The sequence below is a fragment of the Piliocolobus tephrosceles genome, chromosome 7, assembly GCF_002776525.5.
Source record: "Piliocolobus tephrosceles isolate RC106 chromosome 7, ASM277652v3, whole genome shotgun sequence".
NCBI classification, from domain to species: Eukaryota; Metazoa; Chordata; class Mammalia; order Primates; family Cercopithecidae; genus Piliocolobus; species Piliocolobus tephrosceles.
Window position 1 is genome coordinate 102319217 of NC_045440.1, and position 19546 is coordinate 102338762.

The window sequence follows — 19546 nt, forward strand, 5'->3', positions numbered from 1 at the left end:
AATATGATCTGGCAGCAAATCTTCTTAGGGTTTATATTTAGCTTTGCATAATTAACCATATGTCTTACAGTTAAAGAAAATAATTTTAAATCTTATCTGAAGCGAGATGAAGTATAAGCTATATTAATTCCTATTATTTTAAAATTATTAAAAAATTTTAGATATAGTAAAAATGGACCTTTTGAATATACAGTTCTAATACATGTATGGTTTCATGTAACCATCACCATAGTCAGGATACAGAACAATTCTACCACCCTAAAAGGCCTTCTTGCTGTCCTTTCAGTGAAACCCTTCCCTCACCCCAGCTATTCTCTGTTCCTATAGCTTTACCTTTTCTAGAATGTCATATAAATGGAACTGGAAAGTATGTCACGTTTTGAGTCTAGCTTCCTTCACTTAGCATGTCACTGAGATTCATTCATGTAGCTGCATGTACCACTGGCTCATTCCTTTTTATTGCTGAGTAGCATTCCATTAATAGTTGTACCAAAGTTTATACATTCGTTTATTCAAGGACATTTGGGTTATTTCCAGCATTCAGTAATTATGAGGAAAAACCGCTATAAACACTCATGTGCAGGTTTTTGTGTAAACATATGTTTTCATTTCCCCTGAGTAAATACCTAAGAGTGGGACTGCTGGTCCATACGGCAAGTATATGTTTAACTTTATTGGAAATTGCCTGACTGTTTTCCAGAGTGGCTATACCATTTTGCATTGCCATTAATAACATATGAGAGTTCTAGATGCTTCTCATCCTTGCCATCATTTGGTATTGGCATTTTTTCCCCTTTTTACCCATTCTATTAGGTGTATAGTGGTTTCTCATCAGTTTTAATTTGCATTTTCCTGATGAGAATCTTTGTATGTGTTCACTTACCATCTCTATATTGCTTTTAGTGAAGTGTCTCTTGAAATTATTCCACCACTTTTCAAAAATTGGGTTGTTGTTTCCCTACTGTTAAGTCCCGAGAATTCTTTTTATAATCTTGATGAAAGGTCTTTCTTATGTATGAGATTTGAAAAATTTTTTTGTCTGTAGCTTTTTTCATTCTTTTAACAGTCTTTTACAGAGCAAAGGTTTTTCATTTTGTAGAAGTACAATTTATCCAATTTTTAAAATTGACTGTGCTTTTGATGTTATATCTATGAACACTTTGCCTAAATCAAAGTCATGAAGATTTTCTTAGAAGTTTTTCTTTTTCAGAGATAGGGTCTTGCTCTGTTGTTCAGGCTGGAGTGCAGAGGTGTGATCACAGCTCACTGCAGCCTCAACCGCCAGGGCTCAAGTGATTCTGCCTCAGGCTCTCAAGCAGCTAGGACTATAGCTGAGTGCCATCATATCTGGCTAGTTTTTAAAAATTATTTAGGCCAGGTGTAGTGGCTCACGCCTGCAATCCCAGCGCTCTGGGAGGCTGAGGGGGTGGGTCACCTGAAGTCAGGAGTTCAAGACTAGCCTGGCCAACATGGTGAAACCCCATCTCTACCAAAAATACAAAAATTAGCCAGGCATGCTAGCGTGTGCCTGTAGTCCTAGCTACTTGGGAGGCAGAGGCAGGAGAATCGTTTGAACCCGGGAGGTGGAGGTTGCAGTGAGCCAAGATTGCGCCACTGCACTCCAGCCTGGGTGATAGAGAGACTCTATCTCAAACAAAAACAAAAACAAAACAAAGCAAACAAATGAACAAAAATTATTTGTTGTAAAGACAAGGTCTTGCCATGTTGCCTAGGCTGGCCTCAACCTCCTGGGCTCAAGCGATCCTCCTACCTCAACCTCCCAAAGCACTGGGATTAGATAAGTAAGCCACTGTACCTGGTCTGTTTTCTGAAACCATTTCTTGAAAGCTATCTTTGCTCCTTTGAATTGCCTATGCACCTTTGTAAACGATTACATTTGTATAACCAGTTAGTAGAATCCAATTCTGGACTCCATTCTGTTCCATTGACCTATGTGTCTATCACTTCGTCAATACCACACTGTCTTGATTAACACAGATTTGCAGTTAAGTCTAAAATCAGGTTGTGTGATTTTTTTTTCAGCTTTATTTTTCTTTTTCAGAATTGTTTGGCTGTTCTAGTTCCTTTGCCTTCACACATAGTTTTCATTTTAATTTTTCTGAGACAGGGTTTCACTCTGCTGCTCAGGCTGGAATGTAGTGATGAGATCACGGCTCACTGTAGCCTTGACCTCCTGGGCTCAGGCAATCCTCCTGCCTCAGTCTCCTGACTGAGACTGCATGTGTGTGCCAGCACACCTGGCTAATTTTTAAAATTATTTGTAGAGATGAAGTCTCCCTATGTTGCCCAGACTGTTCTCAAACTCCTGGGCTCAAGCCATCCTCCCGCCTTAGACCCCCCAAATTGCTGGGATTATAGGTGTAAACCATCGTGCATGGCCACACATAGTTTTAAAATCAGTTTTTTTCTGTTATATTTTCCTTTTTTTTCCCTAGGATATAGATTCTGAATATTTTACTTTTTATGGTCTGCATTCCTCCCATTTCTCTTAATATTCAATTATATTTATTTGTCACATGAAATTACTTAACAATGACTTATATTTGGTGACTATTTTACCACAAGTCTTTGTATGGGCCAGGCACTGTGGCTCACGCCTGTAATCCCAGCACTTTGGGAGGCCAAGGTGGGTGGATGGCTTGAGTGCAGGAGTTCAACATGGCAAAACCCTGTCTCTACAAAAAATACAAAAACTAGCTGGGCGTGTAGCACACTCCTGTAGTCCCAGCTACTCAGGAGGCTGAGGCAGAAGAATTGATTGAGCCCAGAAGGTAGAGGTTGCAGTGTCCTGAAATCACGCCACTGTAAAAAAAAAAAAAAAAAAAAAAGTCTTGTATTTTTAGTCATTGTAAAATACAAGGGATTTTCCTCTATATATCATTATATAATTATCTATGATAGAATATAATAATAGTATGGCAGATATAAAGGAGTAAAATTGGTTTTTCTCTATTTAAAAAAAGTCATCCAAAAAAATTAGCCAGGCATGGTGGTGCATGCTTGTAGTCCTAGCTACTTGGAGGCTGAGGCAAGAGGATTGCTTGAACCCGGGAGTTTGAGGCTGCAGTTAGCCATGATCATGCTACTGCACTTCCATATGGGTAACAGCAAGACTCCCATTCTCAGGGGGAAAAAGTCATGCTGGGTATTTGATTGAAATGGAACTGAATTTATAGATCACTTTGGAGGAGAAATGACATTGTGACTACATTGCATTTTCTAATCTATGAACATGGTATGTCTCTCCATTTATTTAGGTCCTCTTTGATTTCTTCCATTAGTGTTTTTTGTTTTGCAGCATACAGATACTTTACAAGCTTTGACAGATTTATACTTCAGTATTTTAGCTTTTTGAAGTTATTGTAAGTCATATTTTTAAAAATTTTATAAAATTGAAAATTCAGTTGTTCATTACTAGAATATAGAAATATAATTGATTATTTTCTATGTTGATCTAGCACAATCTGGCTAATTCACTTATAAGTTCTAGGATCCTTTTGTAGATTCTTTGGAATTTTCTTCATAGACAATTATGTTGTTTGCAAATAAGGTGAGTTTTATTTTTTCATTTCTTCTCTCTCTTGCTCTCTCTCTTGCTTTATTGCACTGAAGTGAACATATGTGTCTTGTTTTCAGTCTTAGAGGGCAAGCATTTAGTCTTACCAGCAAGTTTGATGATAAGTGTTGGGTTTTGATAGATGCCCTGTATCAACTTAATGAAGTGGCCTTCTGTTTCTAGATGGTTGGGAGTTTTTATCTTGAATTGATGTTGATTTTTTAAATGCTTTTTTTTTGCATCAGTTGCTTTGGTCATATAGTTTTCTTCTGTTGTCTGTTAATATACTGGATATGAGATATATTGAACTATAGTTTTTATTCCTTTTTTCTTTACTTTTTCATTTTAAAAACCTGGTTTTGGTGTCAGGACAATGCCAACCTCATAAGATGAGTTGGAATGTGCTTCCTCTACCTCTATTTGTGCAAGAGATTGCATAGAATTGATATATATGTTTTAAATGTTTGGTAGAATTTGCCAGTGAAGCCATGCAGGACTGAAGTTTGTTTTGTGAAATATTCTGAATTAAGAATTTTATTTCTAAATGGGTGCCGGTGGCATGATTTCAGCTCACTGCAACCTCCGCCTCCCAGGTTCAAGCAATTCTCCTACTGCAACCTCCCGAGTAGCTGGGATTACAGGCTCCCACCATCATGCCCGGCTAATTTTTTGTATTTTTAGTAGAGATGGAGTTTCACCGTGTTGGCCAGGCTGGTCTCGAACCCCTGATCTCAGGTGATCTACTTGCCTTGACCTCCCAAAGTGCTGGGATTACAGACGTGAGCCACTGCGCCCGGCCTCTTTGCCCATCTTTAGTTGGGTTATTTATCTTTTTATTGTTGAGTTGTAAGCATTTTTTTCAGGTATTTTTTCTTTTGTTGCTTTTACTTTTGATATCATATATAAGAATCCATTGTCAAATCCAAGGTTTAAATATTTACTCCTGTGTTTTCCTTTTCCTTCCTTCCTTCCTTCTTTCCTTCCTTCCTCCCTCCCTCCCTCCCTCCCTCCCTCCCTTCCTTCCTTCCTTCCTTTTTTTTAGAAAAGGTCTCTCTCTGTTGCCCAGACTGAAGTGCAGAGTGGCACAATCATAGCTCACTGCAGCCTCTAACTCCTGGGCTCAAGTGATCCTCCTACCTCAGCCTCCTGAGTAGCCTGGACTACAGACACATGGCACCATCCCTGCCTAATTTTTTCATTTTTATTTTTTGTAGAGACGGGGGTCTCATTATGTTGCTCAGGGTGGTCTTGAACCCCTGGGCTCAAGACATTCTCCCATCTCAGCCTCCCAAAGTGCTGGGATTACAGACATGAGCCCTGTGCCTGGCCAACTCCTGTGTTTGTCTAAGATTTTTATGATTGTAGCTCTTGTATTTAGGTTATTGAGTTATTGATCCATTTTAATTTTTATATACAGTATGAGGTAAATGGTATAGTATTACATATGTATGTGTGTGTATCCACATATATATGTTTTTGGGCATAGTTCCTGGCTTATACAACTCCAATAGCCCTTCTTACAGACTTTTGTCCTAATGCTGGCTATCTCAGGCTTCAGGAAACAATCTCTCCAGACCTCCTTTCACTTTCCCCAAGGCAGGACTCTAATCTTACCCTGCCTTTCTGATTGTGGGTCAGAAGACCCTCCCAGAGAGGGTCCTGCCACATACCCTGAGAGAAGGAATACTGACTTCAAACATTTTCCTTCCCAATAGCTGTACACAGGGAAGTTCCTGGAAGATGCCTAGCCCTAGGCACCTCTTCCTCTGTAACCCTTGCAGTATCCTTTGTAATAAGCCAGTAAACATGTCTGGAGTTCAGTGAGCTGCTCCAGCAAATTAATTGAACTCAAAGAGCGGGGGTCATGGGAACCCTAGCTTGAAGCCTGTTAGTGAGAAGTTTTGGAGGCCCAGACTTGTAAGTGGTGTTTGATGTAGGAGGCGGCCTTGGGGACTGAGCCCTCATCCTGTGTAATCTGACACTGTCTCTAGGCATATAGCATCAGAACTGAATTGGAAGATGCCCAGCTAGTATCCGCTGCTTGGTGCATGGGGATAAACCCTCACACATTTGGTCACAGAAGTCTTCTATGTTGATGATTATTGTGGTGGTGTGAGAGTAGAGGAAAAACAGTTTCAGAGTTTTTCCAAAACAGCGTCCAACTTAGTTTTGTTTTCTGTTTTGTTTTTGTTTGTCTTTAGTATGTGGAAATCCAGTTGTCACATCACCATTTATTTAAAAAAGCAAACAAAAAAAAAAAACAAAACAAAACAAAAACTGTTCTTTTCCTATTGAATAGACTTGGCACCCTTGTCAAGAATCAACTGGCCATAGATGTATGGGTTTATTTATCAACTCTCAGTTCCTTTCCATTGGTCTCTGTGTCTTTCCTTATGCCAATACCACACTGTTTTGATTACTCTAGCTTTTAGTAAGTTTTGAAATCCAGAAGAGTGAGACTGGTGCAGTGGCTCATGCCTGTAATACTAGCAATTTGGGAGGCTGAGGCCAGAAGTTCAAGGCTATGTTGAGCCTGATACTGCACTCCAGCCTTGGTGTTTGTGCTGGTTAATACTGAGTGTTAACTTGATTGGATTGAAGTATACGAACTATTGATCCTGGGTGTGTCTGTGAGGGTATTGCCAAAAGAGATGAACATTTAAGTCAGTGGGCTGGGGAAGGCAGATCCACCCCAGTGGGCTGGGGAAAGCAGACCTGGTGGGCACAATCTACTCAGCTTCCAGTGAATATAAGCAGGCAGAAAAACATGAAAAGGATAGACTGGCCTAGCCTCCCAGCAGCCACATCTTTCTCCGATGCTGGGTGCTTCCTGCCCTCAAACATCAGACTCCAAGTTCTTCAATGTCGAGACTTGGACTGGTTCTCCTTGCTCCTCAATCTTGCAGACAGCCTACTGAGGGAGCTGGTGATCGTGTGAGTTAATACTGAATAAACTCGTATACACACACACACACACACACACACACACACACATACACATATGTATATATATCCTATTAGTTCTGTCCCTCTAGAGAACCCTGACTAGTATATATTTTAGTACCTGGAGTGGTTCTAGAGGAACAGAATATTAAGGTTGAAGTTCTTTCATTGGTTTTGGGGTTTCTAGAGTTGGCTGCTTAATATGATTAGACCCAAAAATGCTAAGGACTCTACTTATAATAATATGGAGAATACTGATAGTCCTTGGTGTGAACTGTTTAGAGAGTTGTGCAAAATAAATGCATTTGACACTCCTGATTCACCACTTATGAGAGGCAAGGAGTTTAGTCACTGTATACGTAATACCTTTGACCATATGTGGAGAACCAAGGAACATAATGAAGCTGGTTGGTTGCTTGCTCCTAAGTTCAGTGGAAAAAGTGGTGAAAGAAAGTGAACTCAGGGATTCTGTCTCCCAGCTTCAGAAACAGGTACTGAGCCTCAAATCTGCTAAGATTGCCCTGAGTGAGAGTCTTATCTCCTGTGGAGAAAGAGCTGAAATTGTGGAAAAACAGACACAAGGTCTCATCATGCGAGTGACTGACCTGCAACAAAAGGCGCATGCACAGCCTTGCCAGGTGTTTACTGTTAAAATAAGGGCATTGATTGGAAAAGAATGGGACCCTGCAACTTGGAATGGGGATGTATAGGAGGATCTCGATGAAACTGGGGACATTGAGTTTGTAAACTCTGATGAACCTTTCTATTGCCAGAAGGAACAGGTTCCCCATACCCAGTAGTGGCAACATCCCCTCCGCATTCATGCTGCCATCAGCCTTTCCACCTTTGTCTGAGGAGATAAACCCTGCACTGCCTGAGGCAACAGTGATGGCCTCCCCTGAGGCAGTTGCCAGGCTGACCTCTGGCCAGCCCCTAGAGGCGAGGTTGAGAGTGTGACCCATAAGGAGGTGCACTACACTCAAAAATAACTGTTTGAGTTCTCTAATTTATATAAACGGAAATCTGGAGAACAGGCCTGGGACTGGATATTAAGGGTGTGGGATAATGGTGGAAAGAACATAGAGTTGGATCAGGCTGAATTTATTGATTTGGACCCATGAAGTAGGGACTCTGCTTTTAATGTTGCAGCTTGGAGTGTTTAAAAAAAAAAAAAAAAAGGTTATAATAGTTTATTTGCTTGGTTAGCTGCATTATGAATTAAAAGATGGCTCACTGTGAGCCAGCTAGAAATGCTTCATCTCCCTTGGTTTAATGTAGAGGAAGGGATCCAAAGGCTTAGGGAGATTGGGATGGTGGGGTGGATTAGTCATGTTAGACCTGTTCATCCCAGCTGGGAGGATCCAGAAGATATACCCTTGATTAATGCCTTGTAAAATAGATTTGTGAGGGGAACACCTGCATCTTTGAAGAGCCGTGTAATTGCTCTTCTCTGTATATCAGATCTAACAGTGGAAACTGCAGTCACTCAACAAAAAAATTTAAATACAGTGGGAATAATTGGATCCTAAGGTGGTGGAGGCCAAGTGGCAGCACTCAACCGTCAAAGGTAAGGTGGACGTAGCTACCATAATGGATAGTAGAGGCAAAAGCAGCAATCAGAATAGTCTGGCTCATGTAGCGCTCTGGCATTGGCTAATTCATCGTGGTGTTCCTAGAAGTGAAATTGATAGGAAGCCTACTGCATTCCTATTTAATTTACACAAGCAGAAAACTTCTAGGTCAAATGGACAAAAGACTAATTTGAATTGTAAAAACAGAGAATCATGGCTTCTCAATTAATTTCCAGACTTGAGCCAGTTTATAAACCCAGAACCCCTTGAATGAAGGGGAGGCTGGGTCCCCTTGAGGTAGGACCCCACTACAGTACCAATAATTTTTTTTTTTTTTTTTTTTGAGACAGAGTCTTGCTCTGTCACCCAGGCTGGAGTGCAGTGGCGCGATCTTGGCTCACTGCAAGCTCCGCCTCCCGGGTTCACGCCATTCTCCTGCCTCAGCCTCCCCAGTAGCTGGGACTACAGATGCCCATCACCACGCCTGGCTAATTTTTTGTATTTTTAGTAGAGATGGGGTTTCACCGTGTTAGCCAGGATGGTCTCGATCTCCTGATCTCGTGATCCGCCCGCCTCGGCCTCTCAAAGTGCTGGGATTACAGGCGTGAGCCACTGCGCCCGGCCCACTACCAACAATTTATGCAGTGAATCTTTCTCCCATCCTTCCCCAAGGAGAACTCTGGCCTTTTACCAGGGGAACTGTGCACTGGGGAAAGGGAAATGTCATTTCAGGGACTACTGGACACTGCCTCTGAGCTGATATGGATTCCAGGAGACCCAAAACATCATTGTGGTCCTCCAGTTAAAGTAGGGGCTTATGGAGATCAGGTAATTAATGGAGTTTTAGCTCAGGACTTACAGTGGGTTCAGTGGGTCCCTGGACTCATCCTGTGGTCATTTCCCCAGTGCCAGAATGCATAATTGGCACAGACATACTTAGCAGCTGGCCCAACCCCCACATTAGCTCCCTGACTGGTAGGATGAAGGCAGTTATGGTAGGAAAGGCTAAATGGAAGCCACTAGAGCTGCCTCTACCTAGAAAAAATAGTAGCTCATAAATAATATTACATCCCTGGAGGGATTGCAGAGATTAGTGCCACCATCAAGAACTTGAAAGATGCAGGGATAAGGCTGGGCACGGTGGCTCATGCCTGTAATCCCAGAACTTTACAGGCTCATGCCTGTAATCCCAGAGGCGGGCAGATCACGAGGTCAAGAGATCGAGACCATCCTGGCCAACATGGTGAAACCCCGTCTCTACTAAAAATACAAAAAAAAATTAGCTGGACATGGCAGCGCACGCCTGTAGTCCCACCTACTCATGAGGCTGAGGCAGGAGAATTGCTTGAACCCGGGAGGCAGAGGTTGCAGTGAGCTGAGATCATGGCACTGCACTCCAGCCTGGTGACAAAGCGAGACTCTGTCACACAAAAAAAAGAAAGAAAGAAAAAAGAAAGATGCAGGGGTGGTGAGTCCCACCACATTCCCATTCAACTCTCTCATTTGGCCTGTGCAGAAGACAGATGGATCTTGGAGAATGACAGTGGATTATTGTAAGCTTAACCAAGTGGTGGCGACTCCAATTGCAGCTGCTGTACCAGATGTAGTTTCATTGCTTGAGCAAATTAACACATCTCCCGGTACCTGGTATGCAGCCATTGACTTGGCAAATGCCTTTTTCTCTATTCTTGTTCATAAGGTCCACCAGAAGCAATCTGCCTTCAGCTGGCAAGGCCAGCAATATACCTTTACTGTCCTACCTCAGGGGTATATCAACTCTCTGGCTTTGTGTCATAATCTTATTCAGAGAGGCCTTGATTGCTTTTTGCTTTGGCAGGATATCACACTGGTCCATTACATTGATGACATTATGCTGATTGGATCTAGTGAGCAAGAAGTAGCAAACACACTGGACTTATTGGTGAGACATTTGTGTGTAAGAGGATGGGAAATAAATCTGACTAAAATTCAGGGACCTTCTACCTCAGTAAAATTTCTAGGGGTCCAGTGGTTTGGGGCCTGTTGAGATATTCCTTCCAAGGTGAAGGGGCCTTTGGCCCCTCCTACAACCAAGAAAGAGACACAACGCCTAGTGGGCCTATTTGGATTTTGGAGGCAACACATTCCTCATTTGAGTATGTTACTCCAGCCCATTTATCAAGTGACCTGAAAGGCGGCCGATTTTGAGCAGGGTTGAGAACAGGAAAAGGCTCTGCCACAGGTCCAGGCTGCTGTGCAAGCTGCTCTGCCCCTTGGGCCATATGACCCAGCAGATCCAGCGGTGCTTGAGGTGTCAGTGGCAGATAGGGATGCTGTTTGGAGCCTTTGGCAGGCCCCCATAGATGAATCACAGTGGAGGCCTCTAGGATTTTGGAGCAAGGCCCTGCCATCTTCTGCAAGTAACTACTCTCCTCTTGAGAGACAGCTCTTGGCCTGTTACTGAGCTTTGGTGGAAACTGAACATTTGACTATGGGTCATCAAGTAACCATGTGACCTGAACTGCCTATCATGAACTGAGTGCTTTCTGACCCATCTAGCTACCAGGTGGGTTGTACATAGCAGCCTTCCATCATCAAATGGAAGTGGCCTGTATGTGATCAGGCTCAAGCAAGTTCTGAAGGCACAAATAAGTTACATGAGGAAGTGGCTCAAATGCCCATAGTCTCCACTCCTGCCACCCTGCCTTCTCTCCCCTAGCCTGCACTGATGGCCTCCTGGGGAGTTTCCTGTGATCAGTTGACAGAGGAAGAGAAGACTAGGGTCTGGTTCACAGATGGTTCTGCACGATATGCAGGCACCATCCAAAAGTGGGCAGCCGTGGCACTACAGCCCCTTTCTAGGACATCCCTGAAGGATGGCAGTGAAGGGAAATCTTCCCAGTGGGCAGAACTTCAAGCAGTGCACCTGGTTGTACACTTTGCGTGGAAGGAGAAATGGCCAGATGTGTGATTATATACTGATTCATGGGTTGTAGCCAATGGTTTGGCTGGATGGTCAGGGACTTGGAGGAAGCACCCAATGCTTTTGCCAGGACTACCCTCCATGGACTCATGGAATGCCTTCTCCACCATCATGGTATTCCACACAGCATTGCCTCTGACCAAGGCACTCACTTTATGCCTAAAGAAGTTTGGCAGTGGGCTCATGCTCATGGAATTTACTGGTCTTACCATGTTCTCCATCATCCTGAAGCAGCTGAATTGATAGAATGGTGGAATAGCCTTTTGAAGTTACAATTACAACATCAACTAGGTGACAATATTTTGCAGGGCTGGGGCAAAGTTCTCCAGAAGGCCATGTATGCTCTGAATCAGTGTCCAATATATGGTACTCTTCCTCCCATAGTCAGGATTCATGGGTCCAGGAATCAAGGGGTGGGAATTTCGGAAGTGGTACCACTCACCATCACCCCTAGTAATCCACTAGCAAAATGTTTGCCTCCTGTTCCTGTGACATTACGTTCTGCTGGCCTAGAGGTCTTAGTTCCAGAGGGAGGAATGCTGCCACCAGGAGACACAACAATGATCCCATTAAACTGGAAGTTAAGATTGCCACCTGGACACTTTGGGCTCCTCCTACCTTTAAGTCAACCAGCTAAGAATGGAGTCACAGTGTTGGCTGGGGTGATTGACCTGGACTCTCAAGATGAAATCAGTCTACTCCACAATGGAGGTAAGGAAGAGTATGCATGGAATGCAGGAGATCCATGAGGGCGTCTCTTAGTATTACTATGTCCTCTGATTAAGGTCAATGGGAAACTGCAACAACCCAATCCAGCCAGGACTACAAATGGCCCAGACCCTTCAGGAATGAAGGTTTGGGGCACTCCATCAGAAAAAAAACCACGACCTGCTGAGGTGCTTGCTGAAGGCAAAAGGAATACAGAATGGGTAGTAGAAGAAGGTAGTCATCAATACCACCTATGACCACGTGACCAGCTGCAGAAACGGGGACTGTAATTGTCATGAGTATTCTCTCCTTTTGTTAAAAACATGTTTGTGCAGGTATACATTTGTATTAAGAAGATGTCTTCATTTTATTTCCTTTTTCCTTTATCATGTGACATAAGATTGACTTCATATCAGCATTTAAGTATTATTCACTTTATGTTATAGTATTTGGGTTGGGGATTGGTGCATTTCTGGTTGTACAAAGGACAGTTGTATTATGTTAGGTATAATTATGACCTTACTATTGTCTTTATTTGAAGATTATGTATAATCTCGGGAAATGTATATGGGTTCAGGTTGACAAGGGGTGGTTGTTACGGTTAATACTGACTGTCAACTTGATTGAATTGAAGGATACAAAGTATTGATCCTGGGTATGTCTGTGAGGGTGTTGCCAAAAGAGATTAATATTTAAGTCAATAGGCTGGGTAAGGCAGATCCACCCTTAATCTGGTGGGCACAATCTAATCAGCTGCCAGCGAATATAAAGCAGGCAGAAAAACATGAAAAGGAGAGACTGGCCTCCCAGCCTACATCTTTCTTCCGTGCTGGGTGCTTCCTGCCCTCGAACATCACATCACACTCCGAGTTCTTCTGTTTCAAGACTTGGTCTGGCTCTCCACGCTCCCCAAGCTTGCAGACAGCCTACTGTGGGACCTTGTGATTGTGTAAGTTAATACTGAATAAACTCCTCTTTACATATATATATCCTATTAATTCTGTCCCTCTAGAGAGAACCCTGACTAATATATCATTAAAGTGAGACCCTGTCTAAAAAAAAAAGAGAGAAAAGAGAGTCCTTTGATTTTGCTTTATTTTTTCAGGATCTTTTTGGCTATTCTGAATTCCTTTCAATTTTGTATGAATTTAAGAACTGTCTTTTCCATTTCTGCAAAAAGTTTTGATAGGATTGTGTTGCATCTGTAGATTGCCTTGAGTAGTATTGACATTTTAACCTTAATAACAATAAGTCTTCCTATCCATGATTACAGGATATATTTCCATTTATTCAAGTCTTTTTAAAAATTTCTTAAAGTAATACTTTTATCTCCTTGGTTAAATTTATTCCTAGATATTTTATTCTTTTGGATGCTATTATAAATATAATTGTTTCCTTGATTTCCTTTTTGCTCTGTTGATTGCTAGTGTATAGAAGCATTGATTTTGGCTTGTTGATCTTATACCCTACAACTTAGCTGAATTTGTTTATTGCTGTAGTTTTTTTTTTTGGTGGGGGTGGTGAACAGGGGTGGATTCTTTTTTTTAAAATATAAATAGGATCATATAATTATGAATAGAGATAGTTTTATTTTCTTTCCAATTTGGATGCCTTTTATTTCATTTTAGTGCCTAATTGATCAGTCTACAACTTTTAGTACAGTGTTGAATAGCTGTGGTGAAAATGGGCATCCTTGTCTTGTTGATGATATTTAGGGGAAAGCTTTCATTACTTTTATCTTTGAATGTGATGTTGGCTCTGGGTTTTTCATAAATATACCGTATTATGTTGAGGAATTTCACTTCTATTCCTAGTTTTCTGAGTTTTTTTTTTTTTTTAATCATGAAAGCATGTTGGATTTTGTCATGCCTTTTCAGCATCAGTTGTGGGATCATGTATGCAATTCTTCACTTTTTCTGTTAATGAGGTGTGTTGGCATTGATTGATTTTCTAATGCTGAACTACCTTTGTATTCCTGGGATAAATCCCACTTGGCCATGGGGTATAATCCATTCAGTATGCTGTTGAATCTGTTTGCTAGTATTTTGCTGAGGATTTTTGGTCTATCAACTGCTCACACTACCCTACTTGAGGCTACACTATTGGCCATTCATTCCTTTGATAGTTGTTATTGTTGACTTCTTTCTTCCCAAACTATTCTTGGTGTTTCTGAGGCAGTATGCGCTCCTGTTTTTTTTTCTTTCATTTCTAGGCATTTCTGTGCCTACACTGTAGATTTTTCCTCTGTTCATCCTTTACGTGTTAGTATATCTCAGGGATCCTTGTGAGCCTTTGAGTGATCCCATCCATATCCAAACTTTTATTTTTATTTTTTGTAGAGATGGAGTCTTGCTATGTTTCCCAGGTTTGCTTCAAACTAGTGGCCTCAAGCAGTCATCCTGCCTCAGCCTGCCAGAATGCTGGGATTACAGGAGTAAGCCACCTTGCCCAGTTCCACACCCACACTTTTTTTTTTTTTTTTTTTTTGAGATGGAGTTTTGCCTTGTCGCCCAGGGTGGAGTGCAATGGTGTAATCTTGGCTCACTGCAACCTCCACCTCTTGGGGTCCAAACGATTCTCCTGCCTCAGCCTCTTGAGTAGCTGGGATTACAGGCACCCGATACCATGCCCAGCTAATTTTTGTATTTTTAGTAGAAACAGGGTTTCACCATGTTGGCCAGGGTGGTCTCGAACTGCTGACCTCGTGATCCGCTTGCCTCAGCTTCCTAAAGTGCTGGGATTACAGGCATGAGCCACCGTGCCTGGCCCCAAACTTTTATATATTAGTAACTCCCAAGTCACTGTCTCTGGATAAGGCCACTTCTCTGATCTACATGTGGAGCCACCCCCTGAACAGCTCCACTGCATTGTCCCATGGGTATCCCAACACCCAACAGAACTCACAAGTCTTTCATGTTTGGGCCTCTCTTTACCTGTCCAGAGACTATTAGAGTTGTTCAGGGCCATTTCAGTCTTAAGGAAAGAATGCTTTGCATTCCGTTCAAATCTGGGTTATGGCTGGGCACAGTGGCTTATGCCTGCAATGCCAGCACTCTGGGAGGCCAAGGAGAGAGGACTGCTTGAGACCAGGACTTTGAGACCATCCTGTACAACACAGCAAGACCTCATCTGTATAAAAAATTTTAAAAATTAGCCAGACATCGTGGCTGGCTCTCGCCTGTCGTCTCTGGAAGCTAAGGGGAGGATTGCCTGCCACAGAGGTCAAGGCTGCAGTGAGCTATGATGGCCCCATTGCACTCCACCCTGGGCAGCAGAGCAAGACCCTGTGTCAAAATAAATACATAAAAATAATAAAAATAAAAACAAATCCGAGTTATGCTGGCTTCTAGCTCTGTGTACTAGAGCGCATTCCTTAGCTTCTTCCTTGTTTCTCTGTTGCCTCATTTGTAAAGTGGGAATGATAATACTTGGTATTAGGATAACTGTGACCCATATTAGTTCTAAATGAACTGCCGTGATAGTATTGGTCAGACCTGAGGGGATACTGTACAAAGGGGTGGAAAGTAATACCAAGCTGACCATTGTTTCTGCCGACCCTGACTTTTGTGCTTTCACCCAGTTTCTGGTGGAGAACCTGACTAACAGAAACCAGATGAAAACTGGAGCCTTACTCTAATAACCCTGCTGGGTTTAATCTGAAGATTTATCTTTATAGCAAAATATTTTTTATTGTTTTCATTAAGATCCCTTTGGCTGGTGATCCAAATTGAATGTTATTCTGCTGTATAGGAAACAGTATTTATTAATGTGTTTTTATACTTGATGCTTGTCTTAAGGTGATCACCCACTGATTTTCACTTAAATAATTGTGCTTTTCTATTCCCTCTGTCTGTATGCTTAAAATCTTGGCTTTACCATTCATGAAAGAGAATGGAAAATATATCCATTAAGAATCAGATAAGAATTAGTTAAAAGAGAAAGCTTGGAAATCTCTATATTTAAGTACGTTTTAACAGTGCTTTGAAATGATTAATTGCTTTGTTTTAAATATTGATGACACCATAAATTAAATATTTATACATCCTTTTCATATTTAAAAATAGATTCAACAAATATTAAAGCTATTAATACCCGAACTCCTAATCAAAATCAAAGAAATTTTTAGTTTGAATAAGGCAATGGGATGGAAAATTTACTGTTTTTAAGGCTCCCTTTAAGCTTAAAAACTAGGTGCCTAATTTGTGACTTTTTTGCTAAATTCACTTTTAAAATGACTTAAAAATCACTTACGCTTTATTTTTCTTTCAAATGTTTTTTCTCCTAATATTTTAAAATAAGGAAAGGTGCCTCCGTGTTAGGTACTATAATTGTATTCAAGTTTTTGCAACTCCATTCAAAAAAGTACGTATTTTGTAAGCTCTAACTGGACAGGCGGGCTTGACGAAGGGGATGGCTCTGAGGTGCCGGTTTTCAGCCACAGGCCCTTCAGCGCTTAAACAGTTACAGACAGGGTAGGTTTCTGGCCGGAGCACGGGAACCTAGTCCTCAGGAAGCCGCAGAGGCCCCGAGGGCGCGGACTGGGCGGACGGGCGGCAGAGGTCGTCCAGCACCAGCTCCGCCCGCAGGGGCGGTGCCCGACCCGGCTTCCCCAGAGCCCGCCCTCCGCGCCGGGCGCCCCCGTGGCCTCCGCGGCAGCTGTTCCCAGTGATGCAAACCCTCACTTCCCGCATCCACTTCCCCACAGAGCCCGCGGAGCCGGCGGGAGCCGCGCGTGCCGCCCAGCCGTGCGCCATGGGCAACATCCAGAAGAAGCTGACTGGCAAAGCCGAGGGTGGCAAGCGGCCGGCAAGGGGCGCGCCGCGGCGGGGCCAGACCCCGGCGGCGGGCGCGGACAAGCGGAGCCCGCGGCGGGCCTCTGCGGCGGCGGCGGCGGCGGGCGGTGGCGCCACCGGGCATCCGGGCGGCGGGCTGGGCGCGGAGAACCCCGCCGCCCCGCTTAGCCCCGCCGGCCTGAAGAGCCAGGGCAACGAGCTGTTCCGAAGCGGGCAGTTCGCCGAGGCGGCCGGCAAGTATTCGGCGGCAATCGCGCTCCTGGAGCCGGCAGGTAGGTGCGCCGCGCCCCGCTGCTTCCCGGGTCCCTCGCGCTGCGATTCACCCGACCCCCTGGGGCCCCGTGGGAGAGGCGCTGCCGCCTCCTGAATGACAGGCGCCGGCATCGCTGCATTCCTCCCAGGTGACTAAGAGCGCCGTGCCACCTGACCTCAGTGAGCAGCACCTTGGAATGCGGGCATGTTCCCGGCCAGGCACATTTGCCTCCGTCCCCGCCGGGCTTTCCCTTGGTGGCTATTGCGGGTAGCAGCTCTGCGGAGTTCTGCATGATCAGTCTGTAGGACTGCAGTGCCACCCCACCGGAGACCTCGGCCGTCTTGTAATTCTGGTGAACTGTGATCTTGCTAATGGATTTTAACTGTATTTAATTAAATGTGATTTTTAGGAAGTGAAATTGCAGATGATCTAAGTATCTTATATTCAAATAGAGCAGCATGTTACCTAAAAGAAGGAAACTGCAGTGGCTGCATTCAAGATTGTAACAGGTAAACTGCACTTTTTCAGGTTTGTCAAGAGATTGTTATAATTTCATTGTGGTGAATGCAATATCCAAGATCCTGAATTTTCTGCCTAAGGATCTAATTTCTTAAGAGCTTTATGGTATGTTAGGTATGTTAATTGATTGACACATAAAAATCAGAAATTATCTCACGTATATGAAGAGAGTCATAGAAGACTGTGCAAACTTTTTTCATGTCCACTGCTACTGCCTAATTCGTGCTCTTTTCATATCACTCCTAGACTACTGGAGAAACCTGATAACTAATTCCAATCCATTGCGGCATCAGAATAACTCTCCTGAAACATTACTTTGTTCAGATTGTTTCCATCAGGCCTTTAATGGCTCAGTATTGGCTTCGAAATAACTGTAAACTTCTCTGTCACCACACTGCCTCCAAGCAAGTTTCTGCTTCCATTTGGTGTACTGGACCACTTGCTTACTCTCGCCCACCCTGTTCTCTGAGCCCTTGCCCAGGTTGCCCCTAATGGTGGTAATGCCCTTTGCATATCTTAGCTTCTGAAGTTCTTGCTCAGCTACCCCTTCTCTCTACCTTCTTGGGTGCCCCAGACTTCCTGGTCATCTGCAGGTCTGTAACACCTACACTGACACTTGGTCACACCTCTAAGTCCTGTTATCCACTGAAGGGGGTTTAAACACATTGAGGTTAGGAACCATGTGTTTTCTTTTTTTAATAGACAACTAATCACTGTACATATTTATGGGGTACCGGTGATGCTTCAATATATACGATGTGGCCAGGTGCAGTGGCTCACGCTTGTAATCCCAGCATTTTGGGAGGCCCAGGTGGGCAGATTGCTTCAGGTCAGTTTGAGACCGTCCTGGCCAACATGATGAAACCTGGTCTCTACTAAAAATACAAAAATTAGCTGGGTGTGGTGGCACACCCTTGTAGTCCCAGCTACTCGGGAGGCTGAAGCAGGAGAATCGCTTGAACCTGGGAGGCAGACATTGTTGCAGTGAGCTGAGATCCCACGACTGCACTCCAGCCTGGGCAACAGACAAGAGACTCTACTGTAAACTTTACGTATATATACACACACACATATTTATATATACGCATACATGTGTATGTATGTATATTTATGTATATATGTGTATATGTGTGTGTGTATATATGAAGAGAGTTATAGAAGATTGTGCAAACTTTTTTCATTTCCACTGCTACCGCCCTAATTCGTGCTCTTTTCATATTACTCCTAGACTACTGGAGAAGCCTGATAACTTCTCCATATATATATGAAGTTATCCATATATATCCACAGATCCATATATATGAAGTATATGTATACGTGTATATATGTATACACGTATAGATACACATATATACACGTATACATATACATATGTATACATATATATGAAACTATCATTGTTAACTATAGTCATCCTACAGTGCTACAGAATACGAGAACTTGCGCCTCCTATCTAGCTGTAATTTTGTATCCTTTAACAAATCTCTGCCTGTCCCCCACTTCCCCCTACCCTTCCCAGCCTCTGGTAGCCTCTGAGGAACCATGTCTTACACAGCTTTGTACCCCTCAAAGCATATTAGTCACCCATGGTACTCAATAAGTTACCTGCCTGGATGGTAAATATCTACATAAATAAAACATTGTTTTCCACCATTAAGTAATAAGAAGCCCAAAAGAAGAAGTCATGTCCTAGTTTGATTAACACAACTCTGGCTTACCCATGTTGTCTCATATAATACTCTCAGAAACTCTAGTTTGAACAGTAAATTATGTGGACACTGTTTACAAGGTGAGTAATTTATTATTGTTTTCATTGACTGTATCAGTTTATTGATACGGGTAAAGCTTGCTAGTATCTGTGCCTAAGTTTAAAAAGAAGGCCTTGAGGCACTTGGATTTTTTTTTTTGCCAGTTTTACATATCTAAATTTGAAGTGAGTAATACTTATATTCTCTTTGGCCTGACATGAGACCGCATCCTCAGTTGTGTTGGCTCATACTTGCTAATTATTACATTTTTCAGGATTTTGTGAGCTGGTTGATGTCAAGTTGATATTTTGAAATCTGCCATGGTGGGATACCATTTAATACCATGAAATTAGCAAATGCCACAAATCTGGGCTTCCCACCCCTCTTTTTTCTTTACCCAGAGAGCCAGTTGTTAAGGGCTTTTACCAGTGCTCTTAACAGACCAGACCATGTGAATTTGTTGGATACCAAG

At 42.9% G+C, this 19546-nt stretch overlaps 1 protein-coding gene across 1 annotated transcript in view; it reads left to right on the forward strand.

Annotated features, from left to right (window-relative positions):
- LOC111520886 (sperm-associated antigen 1) overlaps window positions 1-19546 on the forward strand; it is a 78225-nt gene that overhangs the window by 33956 nt on the left and 24723 nt on the right. Inside the window, exons 10-11 of the mRNA XM_023183980.1 lie at window positions 16467-16826; window positions 17217-17316. Of these exons, the coding sequence (XP_023039748.1) occupies window positions 16467-16826; window positions 17217-17316 (460 nt within the window). The remainder of the gene's footprint in view (window positions 1-16466; window positions 16827-17216; window positions 17317-19546) is intronic.